Genomic DNA, 16,333 nt, shown 5'->3' with positions numbered 1-16,333 from the left:
CCCAACCTTTTTTTGTCCCATCGCCCCCTTCAGAATTTTTTTTCTCCCAGCGCCCCCCAACGCAATCTAACCCATAGAGTCCTACGTTGTATCCGTAGCTTCTACCGCCCCCCCCCCTGGAACATTCCATCGCCCCCAAGGGAGCGTTAACGCCCACGTTGGGAATCACTGGTTTAGACGAAGCGAGCCAATAAATAAACAGATAGTAATGAAAATAATCGAAAATATAAGTTTGTAAATGATTCAGTAAAAAATGGGCAGTACGTCGATTTTGTGAAAACTACCGTAAATTAACATGGTGGCAAAACGGGCGCACTCGATTCCGTAGAGGAATGACGTCACGCTTAACGTCAGCTGTTACCGACTACAGCCATTGCCATCTATTTTGTCGCACCACGGTCATTTTCTGCACACGAGGGCTAATTAGACCGGGACCTACAATTTATTGCCGATTCCGAACGGCAGGGTGGTTTTTTCATACTCGTCGAAGGGTTGGTGCACTAACCCCTCGATGGGGAGACTCCCTGCGGTAGCAATTTTTTTCTGCGATAATGTCGCCGTTTCTGTTGTATTAGTGTGTCAGAAAAGTTTTTCTGACAATGACGTACCGGGTATCGAACTCTCGACACCTCTAAACATCCTTTGGTGCTTTAGGCGAGTATCTTATCGACCTGGGCTACCGCAACCCCATCGCCACCTATAGCTGGAGGAGTTGTTCCAGAGCCTTACGAGACAGCCCTTGTTGTATGGCCTTGATGTGAAGTAGCCGCGAGGAACCAGTGGTTGAAGAAACACTTCCTTCCACAATTCTGATTGATATAAGCATCTAACAAATCCCAATCAATGGAATAAATAGTAAAATATATATGAAGCCAAAAGAAATCCAAATCCAAAAAAAAAACACGGTGTGTGTGTGTGTGTTGGGGGGGGGGGGGGTCACAACTCATTAAAAACTCATAAAAACTTCCAGAACGCGCAATTCATTCACTTGCCGTGAATCAACCCTGAACGACTTTTGAGTGTCTTTCATACACACACACACACACACATACTCCCGAAAACGACCGTGATTCCATTTTTCTACCTCTCATTTATGAGATTTTTCCGTGACCTAAAAAGAAAACGGTCAACAATAAGTATCTCGGGATCCCGGGATCGGGATTCGTCTAAAAAAATCGAATTGCATCTCTCAGCACGTCGTCCAATCAGGTAATCGTTACGAGAGAAATACAATTTCTCTCTACCTCGTCTAGTTTTCTCTCTAAAAATAAGCAGGTACTCTGCGATAGCTTCTTTGTCTTTTTTGCAACCTCTCGGCTAATAACGGTTTATAGACAAAAAGAAAAAAAAAGCGGGGTGGGGGGGCTTGTCAGCGCCCTCTATAGTAATAAGTGGAAGCAAGATAGATGGATAGATGTATGACGCAATCATTCAGCTGTAGTTCGGCCGAGTGCACGGACCATCGACCTAATCTCTCTCTCTTTCTTGTTTTTGTTCTGTGTCCGTGTGTGTGTGTGTCCACCATCTCTCTCTCTCCACGTTGTTAATGACCGAAGGATTTTGTGCAAACAGTCACTGGTGGCAAACTAGAGAGTGATGTAGTACCACGTTTCCAGATAGACGTTGCTTTGATTGGGAGGACACCGGATAAGAGATAAAAAGGTACGTTATTTCAATGTACCGTGTGTCACAATGATATGAACACCGCTGTTTTCTTCTGTTGTAATCAAAGAAATAATTGTCTTCAACTTTTGCATTAATATGTTTTTTCAAGATCTAGCAAGTCTTCTAGCAGGTCATCTAGCAAGGCAACGATAGTGAAAATTAGTGTAGATATTTGCGCAACTTTTTTGAAGTAAAAATAATTCAATTTGACTCTATATGCAATCCATTGTATATTTGAATGTACATGGAATTTTCAAAAAAAACCCGGCTGGCCAAACGCGGTCCGCCATGGAGTTCCACCCGGACCGCGAAAGCCGCTCCGGTAGAAAAGTATCAGTACACACACAACACGATAAATGCCTAGGCTGACCTTATTTCCTTCATAAAAAAATACTGAAAATCGGGATCTATAAGGGATATCGCCAGTTAAAGCCAAAAAAAAAAAACTGTCAAAGGAAATAAAAGTTGGCAATTACAGCCGGAAAAATTGTTAAAGGCGATGTCAATAATAATCTAAAAAAAATTGCCAAAAGTTGTGAATTACCAGCAAAAAAATAGCCAAACGCAACTAAAGTTGTCAGTTACAGCCGAAAAATTTGTCAAAAGCAAGTCGAGTTGTCAATAATAACCTAAAATATTGCCAAAGGTAAGTAAAGTTGTCAATTGCATTCAAAAAAAATTGTCAAAGGCTAGCAAAGTCGTTAATTACAGGAAAAAATTCGTCAAAAGCAAGTAAAGTTGCCAACCATCGCTGAAATTACTAAAAAACCGTCAATGGCGGGAAAACAAAGAGCTACTGCAATGGATCGAAGTATAATTCACGCGACAAATTTGCGATGTGAATGTATTCATATGACCATAATTATCATGGCATAATATTATGTCGTTATGAAAGTAATCTTAATTCTTCATTTCCAAAATTTAAGGAAGATTCGTTGAAACTAAAGGAAAAAACGGGACATTTCACATAAAAAAAGTTGGGAACGGCCAAAATTACGGGTCTTATAGTCACCCCCCTATACGTAGAAATACTGCATATCTGGCCCGCGAACTGAAAATGTTGGTAATTTCAGTACAAAATACGAGTCCAAATACAGGGTGTTCTGTTAATAGACTGACAAGCTCAGACGGTTGTTTGTAGGCATAATAGGAACAAAAATTGCAATGGAAACATGGGGTCGCAAACCACGTTCAGAGGGTGAACATCGCGAAAAACCCATGCAGGTTTCGACGTCACGCTGGAGCAACAAAAAGTACAATAATAACTGCAAAAAGATTTATTTTATTAATTATTACAAGAGTTGTTGGAAGTGTCGGCCGCTGACGTCAATGCACAGTCTACAACGACTTAAAAACGATTCCCGGACACGATCGAAGATACCAGGTAATACTTTTGACGTCTGCCGTAGCGACGACAATCCACACAATGAGATCCTCCGGTGTGTCCACAGCCGTCGCATAAACGCTATTGCTTCTTGCTCGACCGCAAATCAGATTCATATCAGCGTATTCTTCGTTCGTGTAGACCAATGATTCCCAACGTGGGCATTAACGCCCCCTTGGGGGCGATGGAATATTCCAGGGGGGCGGTAGAATCTACGGGTATAACATAGGTGTACACCATATAACTCTGGTGTATATAGGCCATAGTTTCTTAACCTTTTCCCCCCCACCCCCATCGCCCCCTTCTTCAGAAATTTTTTCTCCCATCGCCTCCCAACGCAATCTAACCCATAGGATCCTATGCTATACCCGTAGCTTCTACCACCCCCCCCCCGGAACATTCCATCGCCCCCAACGGGGTGTTAACGCCCACGTTGGGAATCACTGGTGTGGGCCATCACGATACTCATTGAAACAGACAACCAACTGCTACACGTGCTTACTACCGCAATGGCGTTAATTTACGTCGCCCGCAAAGCGTGACCCTACCTCCCATGCGCATGCGTTTCGCGACCCTGCTTACGTCAGATACGGTGAGCGAACCCACGAAGGCATTCAGCGATCAACTGACATCCATCTTTCGTCTCCTCTGGACTCAGAGCGTGCATGCGTTTTTCGCGATTTGAACTCTCTCAACGTGGTTTGCGACACCATTGTTCCAGTGCATTTTTTGTTCCTCTTGATGCCTACTAACAACAACCGTCTGTAATGGCAATAATTTTATATCTAGAAAGAGTTGATTTCCTGTAGGTGTCATTTTTAAGAGCTGCTGAAATTTTACGCGTTTCAGAGATTTATAAAATTGCAAAAAAATTATACAGATGGGATTGAAAATAAAATTCAAGGTAACAAATACTCAACTTTGCAAAACAAGATTTCATCTGTTTAATAAGTAACATTAAAATCAAGGCAAAGTGTATATTTTACCCTTAATTAATCATTTTATCTAATTAAAAAAAGACGCATTAATTAAATTGCTACTGTTTCAATCAAATATACAGGGTGTCCTGTAAGTGCTGATGCGGCCTTTATCTCATCAACCGTTCGTCGTAGAGGTATGATTCCAGTTTATAAAATGCTCAACAAGCGTTCAAAATGTTCCTTGTACCAGTTTTGAGAGTGAAAATACAGTGTGTAAAAAAAAAATTATATGGTTCCCTCCCTTGTCTCCTGACCAATTAGAAAGTTGTTATCCTGTCTCTCCTGATGCCGACAACAACAGAAAAAAATTCCAAGTTTCCAAGTGCAATATTCGCTGAGATATTCGAATTCAAAAATGGGAGAAAAGTTGGGAGTAGACAGCCGTTAGTTTTTGCTGTCCTTTCATAACCTTCCTCCGATTTATGAATTCAAAAATGTCTTAGCGAATATTGCACTTGGATACATGGAATTTTTTCTGTTGGCATCAGGAGAGACAGGGCGAAACAACTTTCTAATTTATTTTTATATTTCGATAACTATAAAAGCCCTACCAACATAAATGACGTATCTGAGTTCTTTCTATACACGTTATTTGGATACTTTTTCTTGTAAGTATGCCTCTAAGATCAACGGTTCGCCAATAAAATGCGGCCTGGGAATCACCCTGCATATTCACTCTGTATTACCAATAAAAAAAACTTAGTTATTACAAAACTAAGTTGTTTGGTGTATATAGGGAATATATTTTTGAACACTACACATTCAAGTGTCTTGAAATTTCATGTGTGTCTCAACACTATGGTGTTACATACTTTAACACGAGGATTTGTTATTAAAACTATTTAAAAAAATTTTATGGCACGAAATATGGGGAAATTTTGGTTATTTTTGAAAAAGCTGAATGTTGTTAAAGTTAAAATTCAAGAAAAAAAAAACTAACAATTAAAACCCTAAAAGCTCCTGTAACAAGATACTGAGAGACACAAAGTTTCAAGACATTTGAATGAGTGATGTTCGAAATAAAGGTTCCTTATCTAACAAAAAACTTAGTTTTGAGGGGCAAAAAAAACCATTTTAGTGGGAAAACATTAGCATGCGTAATGCCTGCCAGTAGTTTATACTAAAACATTTTTTAAAAATATCTTTAGTACAGGTAGAACAAAAACTTCAACACAGACGCAGAAAATCTCATAGTATTGAAAAACTGGAAAATGCGTTTTTTTGGAAAATTTGCGTGCACCAACCCTCCTTAAACAGGGAGAAGAATATAACTAAAGACTTTTATTTATTCTGAAATTATTTTTTATTAATTATCAATTCATGATTAGTTCTGAAAATATTTTAACACTAATTCTAAAGAAGGTTTTTGATTAATAATTACAATGATTAATAAGGACAGCGAAAAGGGGGTTCGAATTATGCAAAATTCTAATTATCCCATTAATTTATACTGGATCCGTAAAATGACTACAAATCACTACCACTTAATCATCAATGTTCATATTAGAATAATAAATCGATATCAGCTGCGCTACATTATTGTAACGTTCTGGAATCGGCATTAATGTAGTTTTATTAGAATTTATTAGAACAAACTGTCTGTATTCTAAAGAAATCTGTTTCCAACACTAATTTTGAGGCGTTTCAGCTGAACAATGTTGAAATTGGCATTGTGAATTATCAAGAACGAAAGCCTTAAAGTTTATAAATTGACATTTTGATATACGGATATTCGTTTCTAAATTGCTCACTATTCATCCAAACAATTTTGATGGACCAATTTAGCATGGATAATATTTTTGCGAATTTAGATCGTGGATTTTGCTGGTTACCGGTCACCAAAACCAGTAATTTCTTTTGAATTTAATCAGTCGTTTCAACACAAAAAAAGCAAATTAAATTCCGAAATACAAAGGGTATTGCTTTAAAGCAAGAATTGCCAATTTTTTACAAGTTTTCATAAAACCTGGCTATCTTTAGGACTGGGCGCGACAATTCCTTACGGATGATTCCCACGAAATTGGCTTAAATTGTGTTCTGCGGCAGTTTACATTGAATATATTTGACACAGAACTTGTTTTTTTCTTGCAGTTTCAAATATGTTTTATCAGTAGTTTACAGCCAGATCCAAATATTTTCTCCAGATTTTTTGTTTTTTTTTCTATTCGTGACATTTGGGAAAACACTGGTTGAAATCCTACAACACCAGTTGCCACCTATCAAATTTTGTGTTGAAAAGGTTAAGAAAAATATAGCCTTCGCTTGAACCTCCTTTTTAAATCGATTAGAATCGTAAACTGATTCACAAAATCCGTGGTGTTTGGTCAGGACAGGATAACTCCAAAATCACATTTCTGAGATACAAACATTTTCATTGTCATTTAAAAATCAGAAATAAAGCATACACACAAATGAAAATATCATACGTCAGCATGTTGTTTAGCTGTACGCACGTATTTGTGCATTTATCTCGCTTGTAATTAATTATAATTAGCAAGATTTGATATCTCCTTGAGATGGGAAGCGGGGTGTGTCCGGTCCTTCAATGTTCAATGTGGTAATGTTTCATCTGAAGACCTTGCTTTGAAAGTGCATCTCGAGCTCTAGTGAAACAAAGACAAATTATAAATCTCTTGCAATTCATAAACTAGACGAAAAAGGAGCAAGAAACAAATTGTTTGGAGCAATGTTTCCAAAATTGGGCAATATCGTCCCCTGGTGGGTGATAGAATGGTCCGGGGGGGGGGCGATAGATGCTACGGGTATAACATAGGGTCCTATGCGTTCGCCCGAGTTGGGGGGGGGGGGGGTGAGAGAAAAAAAATTCTGAAGAAGGGGGCAACATGGAACAAAAAAATTTGGGAAACTGGTAACACATCACTCACTTCACTTCTGAAATACAGATGGCAGCACGGAAACAAAAAATCAAACACAACACTACATAGCACTCAGACTGTTATGAACACACACAGTTACACTTCCGGCACAACTCACTAGGTATTAAATCGTCCATAGATGGTGATAGCTTGAGTTGTGCTCGGTTTTAAAGAAAGAAAGCCAATAGCCCTGTGGTGGTCGAGTGGTCTTAGTGACGGACTCGCATGGCAAGTACCCGGGCTCGAACCCCACCGTCGCCACAGTGGTGGTCGCCTGAAGTTGGTTTTCTGTGGTTCCCAATTTCGAAGCACAAATGCGAGCCGATCTCCCCATTGGAATGTCTCGCCACAGAGAGCAACAGGCCTGCACAACAATACACTTATTCAATCATTACACTCCACTCATAGTTATAAAAGACTGGTGGCAGATGGCTGCACTACACATAACAAGCATTACACAGAAACAAACTTCGCGTCACGTTACACTACACGTACATGCAAATTCCAACATGTACCCATTCCTTATAAATTTTCGCAGAGGAATATGGACGAGGTGAAAGTGTGGGTTTAGTGGTAATACTAGTAGCCAATAGCCCTGAATAATGGAAATCGAACAAATTGTGGAATCATTGACTTTCATCAATTCTGAGTTATCATCTATTTGTGTTCAGGGGAATTATTCTTTTCATTTAATCTAAAATTATTTCTTTCATTAATTCTAGAATTAATCGTTTTTCAATGTTTTCAACTGTTTTCTGAGTAGTGTCAATTGTACTGTATGATCAAAGTGTTTAAAACTTTCAACGGGAGGGATAAAATGTACCATGAGTTATATAATACATCGTCAGTCAACTGCTTCGACAGGGGGACACCAGCGTCGTTTAGTAAGGGACAATTCCAGGTTGTGGTGTCGCAGAGTTTTTAGCGCTGTGAATAAATAGAATTTACGAGCCCCGGAGGTGAGCTATTCTAACACGATTGACGCGTTTAAAAAGAATTACGATAGTCATTGTGGGAGGAATCGAGAAGCTACCCATACGTACATAAGAGACAACCATTGGCGTATGTAGGGGAGGGGAGGATTGGGGTTCTAAACTCCCCCCCCCCCCCTGCGCCAAGATTATAGTGTTATTTTGCAGGGGGAAAAGCAAACCCCTCTCCCAGAAGGAAAAGAAAATATGAACCCCCCTTCTCGTGAAAATTCTGCGTACACCTATGGAGAGACAACCATAATCTTTTTTTTTTATGGGTGTTACAGTGTATCGTACAACCTCTGACAAGGTTCGGTGAATAGTCCTGTAACATTAACGTAGATGAAATGTTAACGAAAGTTACCTTACTGTCCTTCGAAATAGTCACCTCCCATTACTATGCACCGCTGAGATCTCCTATACATGTCCTGGAAACAAGTCTTCTTTTGGGATGGAGTTCAAAAGCCTCGTCACGTTTCGTTGGATGTCAGGAATATCGTCAAATCTCTTTTCTCTCAAAGCGAGTTTGAGTCGTGGGAATAGGAAGAAGTCTGGAGGATTGAGATCTGACGAGTATGGTGGATGTTCAATTTGCACCATCCCTTTTTTTGCCCCAGGAACTGTTTGACGATATTGGCTGTATGAGGGCGAGCGTTGTCGTGAACAAGAAACCATGAACCTTGTTGTGCGTACTGAGGTCGTACCCTGCGTAGACGTTTCATGAAACGGGTCAAAATTTCAATGTACCTTGCAGCATTCATCGTCGTTCCCTCAGGTAGAAATTCCTTGTGGATTTTCCTGTTCATTTTCCTGTTCTCAGTTAAGAACCAACGCACTAAACAAGCGCAAGTCTTTCACGGAACACAAACGACGCTCAACTGAACAACGGTGGCGGCAGATGGTCAACACCTGCCGCTACGCATGTGCAGCGTTTTGCTTCGCCAGTGCTGCCAGATCGGCCGTTCTGACTTCATTCACCGAACTTTATTGTCAGAGGTTGTATATTGTTAGTTATTCGTTTTCTTTGTGATGTATATGCTCCTACATTGGGTTACTGTAGTTTAGTTATTCAGTATTTGACATCCATATTCTTATGCATGGCCCCCAAAAAGGGTGGGCTGACAAGGCTCCAGCCCTGGGGCCCGGGACGATTTTCACCATTTTTTTTTTTTTTTTTGCTTTTTCACGCTACAAATTCATCATAACGGGGCCCGTGAAAGTGTGGTCGTGGGGCCCGCAAAGGATTCCAGCCTAGGGGCCCTGTTCTAGGATACGGGGGGGGGGGGTCCATGTTATTATGGGAATATTTTTTCAGCCACCTCGTTGGGCTTTTTGTCTTTGTTGTAGCCTTTGCATTTGTATAATATAACGCCCCCCCCCCCAAAAAAAATATGAAAAATTAATTCACCCCCCCCCCTTTCTTGAAATAGTGACAATAATCACCATAAAATTTATGAATCTATCGATTTTTTTCTTTCACATAAATACGTTTAAAAAGTGACGCGAATAAAATACTTCACATTATCATATAAATCTAGGAAAAATGTTCATTTTATATTCTTCGAATCATCATAAAATAATGATAATTTGTCGCCTTCGATGCATATAATTAAATATTAAAATTGGCGAGTACAGGCGATCGTTGCCCTCCCCCCACACTTATGCGTAATGGTAATGACCTGCTCGTTATCAATAACCTTTAATGGCCGGTTGTCTGGGTCTCCTTTGATGGAGACACTTGAGTCTGTTTTATGGATGCAAATCACGAGCCGCGGCCATAAATTCTAAGCACATTTCATCTTGGTACATTAACTCCGGTAAGTAGATCCGGGCAATTAGAGAGCCATCTGCATAACTAATGAGCATTTCTGTGAAGAGCCCGCTTCCTTTCCCCCCCCCCCTCCCGACAATCTAAAATTTCTCTTATATTCTACGTGTTTTTTCCAAGAGGGATTAGTATACAGTCGAATTCGGTTGTAACGACAACTCGGATTTAACGTTAATCATAATTAATGGTCCGAGTTGATGCCCATACAGAGTAATGCCATTGAACCTTGCCTATGACGTCAGTGTAAACGCAACGACTCGTATATAACGACACATCTTTTGTCCCTGTGGCTTCCGTTTTCATGACGTTTTTCTCAAGAAATTTCTAGAATTAGGGCTCATCGCATTGAGGGAATGTTTGTCTGTTTGTGATACCTAACGTGGGAAGAAAAAGATTTATTACATGTTTTTGGACGCTCCGACTCGTTCATCGGCATGCCCCGTTTTTGGGACATCCCCGTATAGTTTGACTCTTCCCGACTCTTTTCTCCCCCATCTAAATGTCCTGTTTTTGAACGAAAGCAAACTTTGATTCACAATCTTTACTAGAATCAGGGATGAAGATAATCTTCAAAATTTACAAATTGTGTTGCAATGAATATGACTATACATTTCATCCATTTCACATATGTACCATGTTTCTCTTTCTTTTTTTTAAAGTGAAATGCGTTTTAAATCACTGCAGAATTACTATAGCACCGCATTTCTCGCCAAGGGTTATTAGTAAGTACTATTTGGTTATCTCTCACCAATGATTGGCAACATATTTGGCGAGAATTTGAGACATGCATCATATGCGATCTTCATTGGAGATATGCAATATTCATGATCACAATTTCCTTCATGTTTATCGGTCGGATTTCTCAATGATAACAACTTCACGCACGTACAGCATCTGATTATATTTTCCCGGATAATGTCTTACACGAGCACCAGAGATGGCAAACAGGAAACAATTTAAAGGATACCGCAGATTTATTTGATACAATAGCTATTTATACGTATTCATAAGCAGTGATTTGACAACACTAAAAATAGAGAGCCTCTGACATACGGCTTCTGATACGCACTCACGAGAGAGAGCTCTTCTCCCTAAACTCACTTTTCTCGTCTGCCTAGTTCCGCCTTGGCGGCGCTTTTATGCAGGTCAGGAGATGCTTCGAGAACATTCTCCCATATTCTGGTGAGAACCTATCATTTCCTCTGGTGTCATGACGTCGCCAAATTATCGTCGCCGTAGTAAAACGTGCCAAGTTTGTCGTTACTTTGGCGACATTTACAGAGAAACGCGTTGATGACATTGGAAAAGAGAGAGAGAAAAGGATCGATTGTTCTTGCAGCCTTTTTCCAAGAAGGACATACGCTGGCTTACACAACAAATAGGGTCTCTGCTTCCAAAGTTTCAATCTTAGGCCGGGATTAATTACACTATCAAAGTTTGCTAAAAGATCTTTTACAAAACTTCGAAAAACAACCAATAAGCCTATCTGTTACATTCGCTCAAATGTAACCGATAAGTTTATTGGCTGCATTTTTCAAGTTTTATAAAAGACCTTTTCTAAAACTTTTATAGTGTGATACTAGTCTAAGGCCGGGATTACACTATAAAAGTTTGATAAAAGTTCGTTTATAAAACTTGAAAAATGCAACCAATAGGCGGATCAGTTAAGTCGTAATCGAATGTAACAGATGTGTTTATTGGTTACATATTCCAAGTTCTATAAAATAATTTTTATCAAAGTTTTATAGTGTAATACCAGCCTAAGGCCCACTTATATCTTGCTGGCACGTATATTTTATCGTCTCCAGCCACCTTGTCTTTTGATCAAGTTGTTGTAATTGGCATAATGTTAAGGATTGAACCATTAAAGAGATTAAAAAACACTTAATCAGGTAATATAGACACTATATACAGCACCAATTTCCGAGCAGTCTGTGACGGCACTTTATATCAGGGTTTTTCCAACATAAAATTTCTCGCGGAACCCTTGATAGTTATAAGGCTGTTTCGCGGAACCCTTGATAATAATGAGCTTGTTCTACCCAGAAGTCAAACAAATTTTTGAATTTTTTTTCATTATCTAATTTCAAATTTATTTTTCTAAAATTAGTAACGCAATACACAATATCAAAAATAGTCAAATTTCAATATTTGCCGTCAAGAGGACGAAACCTGTACAGAGGGACCAATTATAAAAATTAATTCAAAAGTTATAATAAAATAAATTATTATTATTTTGCATGAATGTTTTTTTTAACAATAAATTATGTTTCACAATGCATTTTACATGGAAATAGTATTTGATGCAAAAAATTTGATATACGAGGCAACCACAATAATAAGGTAATTCACTTATTCTGCGTAGGTAATTCTTATGTTTGAAAATATACATCAACTAGCTATATAATACCCGGCGCTCTCTCTCTCTGAACGGGTTTTCTTCAACGAGGATTTTTTGGATCACGTGATATCTCCCTCTTTCTTTGAGGGACATGCAGACCGGGTCTAAGTTAACCAATATGGCGACTTCCTGCGCGAATCATGAAATAAACAAATCCAGATTTAAAGAAACGTAGAAATTTTTTTTTCCCTTTTCTTAAGGGGTGCTAAATATTTCGATTCCCCCCCGGAACTTCAAGTTATACATTTCTGCCTGTTTCCGTTCCAAAAAATGCTTAATTAAAGCTGTGGAATTTCTTCGATGTACTTTTTACGGACCCATAATTAATTTTAAAACATCCTAAACTATATGAATATATGCAGTTGAATATTAAAAGACAATACGGAGAGTCATTAATTTTCATGCTAGAGAAGATATAAATAAACGGTTGAAATCAATGTTATTGCATGAATATCTAACTCAAAAGTAGGTCCGACTAATTACTTCATATTCAATCTCTAAGAGAACTCGATACTTCAAAAATCGGGAACTCAATACAATTTTTAAAATTATTGATATGACAGAAAACCCCATTAAATTTCCGCATTTCTGCAGTAAAATCGGCAATTTTAACACTGATTTCTATGGGGAATCACCCTTTGCCTGACCCTCAAAGTAATGCTGATGATGATTCCGACGTCTATTCAAAAAGCCCCATTACTGGGAGGATTGAAAAAAAAATCGCAAACCATCGCTAAAACGACGGTAAAATATGGAAATGTTTCTTTAAAATACCGATATAATATATATATGTGATCTCACTCTAGATATATAATTCTTTTCTTTATCTTTGGAACAGGCTCGAGACGAAACCGTCGACGGGTACGTCCCGGGGACGTACGGGGGGAAAAAAATATGCCTCGTCCAATGTCAACGCAGACGAGGAACGAGCACCTGATGAAGAGCAGTGCTACCAGGAGGTTGCACAGAGTCACCGAACCTGTCGAAAAGCTCCGGCTGCTTTGTCTCCAGAGAGGGTCGACGGGCATTTTAGGTCTCGGAAGGTAAGCATGGATATTCGTTGCACAGAAATTCGCACCAATACGATACACGTCAAGATGAACAATTTTTGTGATAGAGCCAATGGTCAACAAACACTTTATCCAGGAAGACGTGCATTTCCCCTTGCCAAAATATGGCAACCTTGTTCACATCACCAATAACGACAAGGAAATTTCGGAGGAGAAGGGTAATTTTAGGACATGCATGCATGCATGCTCAACCCATGACCCGCGAGCCAGATGTGGTCCTCTCAGACATCTGATGTGGCCCACCATTTCAAATCAAATTTTGTGAAAATGAGCTAAGCTACACGGTTTCAGATCACTTGGGTGACCTCGGTGCAGATGATAGGGTGGCATATTTTCAGATCTCTTAAGTAGCCCGCGGCACAGTTCCTGATTACTTTAGGGACCCTCGGTGCAGTTGATACCCATAACATATTCCCACATCACTCAAGTGTCCCACGGCACATTTACAGACCACGTAAGTGGCCCGTGGCATATTTATAGATCATCGAGTGGCGCGTGACACATTTAAAAGTCACTTAAGAGGCGCGGCGTGTTTACAGATCACCTGAGTTACCGGCGGCGTAATCAGAGATCATCGCGGCACAGTTCGGAGCGCTTAAGCGACCCGCGGCACATAATCTGATCACCTGAGAGACCCGTGGCACACTTGCACAGATCACTCAAGCAACCTGCGGTGCTATTCCAGATTTCTTAATCAAGTGACCCGCGGGACGTCTTCAAGCGGTGAAGTGGTCCGCACTCTCCTGAAGGTAGATTGACATCCTTGATTTAGGACGTTTCACCCCCCACCCCCTTTTTTTTTTGGCCCGAGTGGCTCCAATTGCATGCACGTGGGCACGTGCCGACCAAAAAAGTCATTTGCGACCGACCCTTCGGAAAGAATGTTTGCCTTGGCGTAAACTATCGCCCCTCCCCCAAACGGAGTTCTAGGACACTTCGTATAATACATTCTACCTATTATAAAATCTTCTACATTAAAAAAAATCTTGGCAAACCTCCATATACTTTCCCCCCCCCCCGCCTAGAAAAAGCTCTATAACAATTTCCATAATTATCATCGTGGAAATTATCACTGTATGAAAGAGACAGACGCATAGTGCCCGTCTCCGGCCTTGCCACAATTTTAGAGAGAGATACTGGAATACACAACACAAAACGATCCATTTAACCCAGATAACCCAGGGATTATGCGCGACGGTTCGTTTAATCTCGAGCCTATGAAATATATATGAACTGTGTAATCAAGTGTCTAACACATTTTTCGGGAAAAAGTTTTGTTTCTTACAGTGGCGGGGGCGATACGTACGCCACTGTCTGTCTGCGTTTTGTGTGTGTGTGTATATATATATATACCTCCGTCCATCATGACCGGCTGCGGTCAGGGAACTCGGGTTTATCGTGCTAACCACGCCCCCGTGCTTGGCAAGACGCCATTTGTGTCTTTCCAGAATGGACTCTAACCGCTTGAACCCGCTGGTCACTCTCCCGGAACTCTGTATAATGGTAATTTCTCTCTCTCTCTCTTTTTTTTTTTTTTGGTGTATTTCCTATTTAGGGTGTGGTGCGTGGGAATTTTCTTTTTTTCGGTCTGAATCATTAGCATTTTTGTGGAATACTCGCACGCGGATTATACGTGGGAGGGATCGCGCCGAGGAGAGGATTATGCGCCCGTGTGTCTTTTCTTCCGCGTAGCCTTATGCATTTCCTCCAGAAAATGTGGTGTGAAAATGGAAGGTTTAAGAGCCTGGTGGCGTTGTGATCTCTGATAAACACATTCATTATCATGCGAGTAGAGAAATGGAGTCTATGTATATCGAAGTACAATCAGGCGCCATTTTTGTTGCAGGAGTCGATCGATGATGGTGAACCGAATGTTTTGACACTGATGGAGTCGGGTGTTGTTTCTTCGAATAGTTGATCGCTTACTTTACGAGGCCGAGATATCTCGTTCCAGAGAAAATGGAAGAAATACATCAAAGATTTATCCTCTCATCTTCATTGGGGGGGGGGTAACCCCTATAAATTAGGTTGACCATATTTCCTTGACAGCAAATACGCCAAATTGAGGAACCTAAATCGCCAGTTGTCGCCATAAATGGTACAAGATAAGAAAAGTAGCCAATTATTGCTAAGCCGCTGTGGTGGTCGAGTGGTTATAGTGACGGACTCGCGATGCGAGGATCCGGGTTCGAACCCCACAGTGGTGGTCGGCTGGAGTTGGTTTTCTGTGGTTCCCAACTTCAAGGCGCAAATGCGAGCCGATCTCCCCGTTAAAAAGTCTCGCCACAGAGAGCAACAGTCCTACAACGAATAATCATTCAATCATAACACTTCACTCATAGTTTGAAAAACTGGTGGCAGATGGCAGCACTACACATAACAAGCATTACAGAGAAACAAAAAACTTCACGTCAGGTTTCACTACACGTACACGCACATTCCCGCATGTACCGATTCGTTGGGGGTTCCGTGGGGGGTTGAGGGCGGGGTACATGTGTGGTGTAGCAGTAGTAGGTAGGGCTCGTAGGTAGGGTAAAAAAGGGTTCGGGGATCCATGATGTTCTTAAGTCAGCCACCTCGTTGGGCAATTTGCCTGTTGTGGCGTTGTATTTGTATTTGTATTTGTATTGCCAATGGGAAGAAATGAAGCACTTCGGCGAATCACAGTGCAACTCAATCGGTAGTGAATTGCCCATGGCGATAGACCGGAGATGTGCGTTGTCTGAAAGAAATAAAGAAAGTGTTGCCCTCATTATGAATCCTTATCCTCATTATGAATCAGTATCACGTGAGAGCGCGGAAATAGTAATATATAGTCGTAATTATCATAATATAATTTCTAAGGTTGGGAAAAATAATTATATTCGAGGTTTGAGTGTCCTGGGCTGTATGAAGCCTGATCTATCCATTAAAAAGGTATAAATTGCTGCGAATAGCTTAATGAATTGATGAAAATGAAATTATGTAAGAGCTGAGAACAAAATCAGTTCCGACATTTCCCACTAGAGAGCGTTTTCTACGCCAATTGTTGTGGAAATATTAATTTATTATAAATGGTATGCACAAACTGCTCAAGCTTTACGGCAGGATATCGAAGCAATTTAATTATAGGCATGTTACTGACGTATAAAATTCGAATGTTTCGCCTAAAGATAGGT

At 40.2% G+C, this 16,333-nt stretch overlaps 1 protein-coding gene across 1 annotated transcript in view; it reads left to right on the top strand.

Moving 5' to 3' along the window:
• Positions 1-1,451: 1,451 nt before the first annotated feature.
• Positions 1,452-16,333, top strand: part of LOC149070067 (calcyphosin-like protein) — a 33,971-nt gene continuing 19,089 nt past the window's right edge. Inside the window, exons 1-2 of the mRNA XM_089249839.1 lie at positions 1,452-1,662; positions 12,944-13,148. Of these exons, the coding sequence (XP_089105965.1) occupies positions 13,000-13,148 (149 nt within the window). The 5' untranslated portion in view covers positions 1,452-1,662; positions 12,944-12,999. The remainder of the gene's footprint in view (positions 1,663-12,943; positions 13,149-16,333) is intronic.

Source organism: Pholcus phalangioides, unplaced genomic scaffold, assembly GCF_987345545.1.
Source record: "Pholcus phalangioides strain wild (caught in Gottingen) unplaced genomic scaffold, Ppha-v1.0 ptg000022l_1, whole genome shotgun sequence".
Classification (NCBI taxonomy): Eukaryota; Metazoa; Arthropoda; class Arachnida; order Araneae; family Pholcidae; genus Pholcus; species Pholcus phalangioides.
Note: the sequence above shows the minus strand (reverse complement) of the source record. Positions and strands in the feature narration are given on the sequence as shown.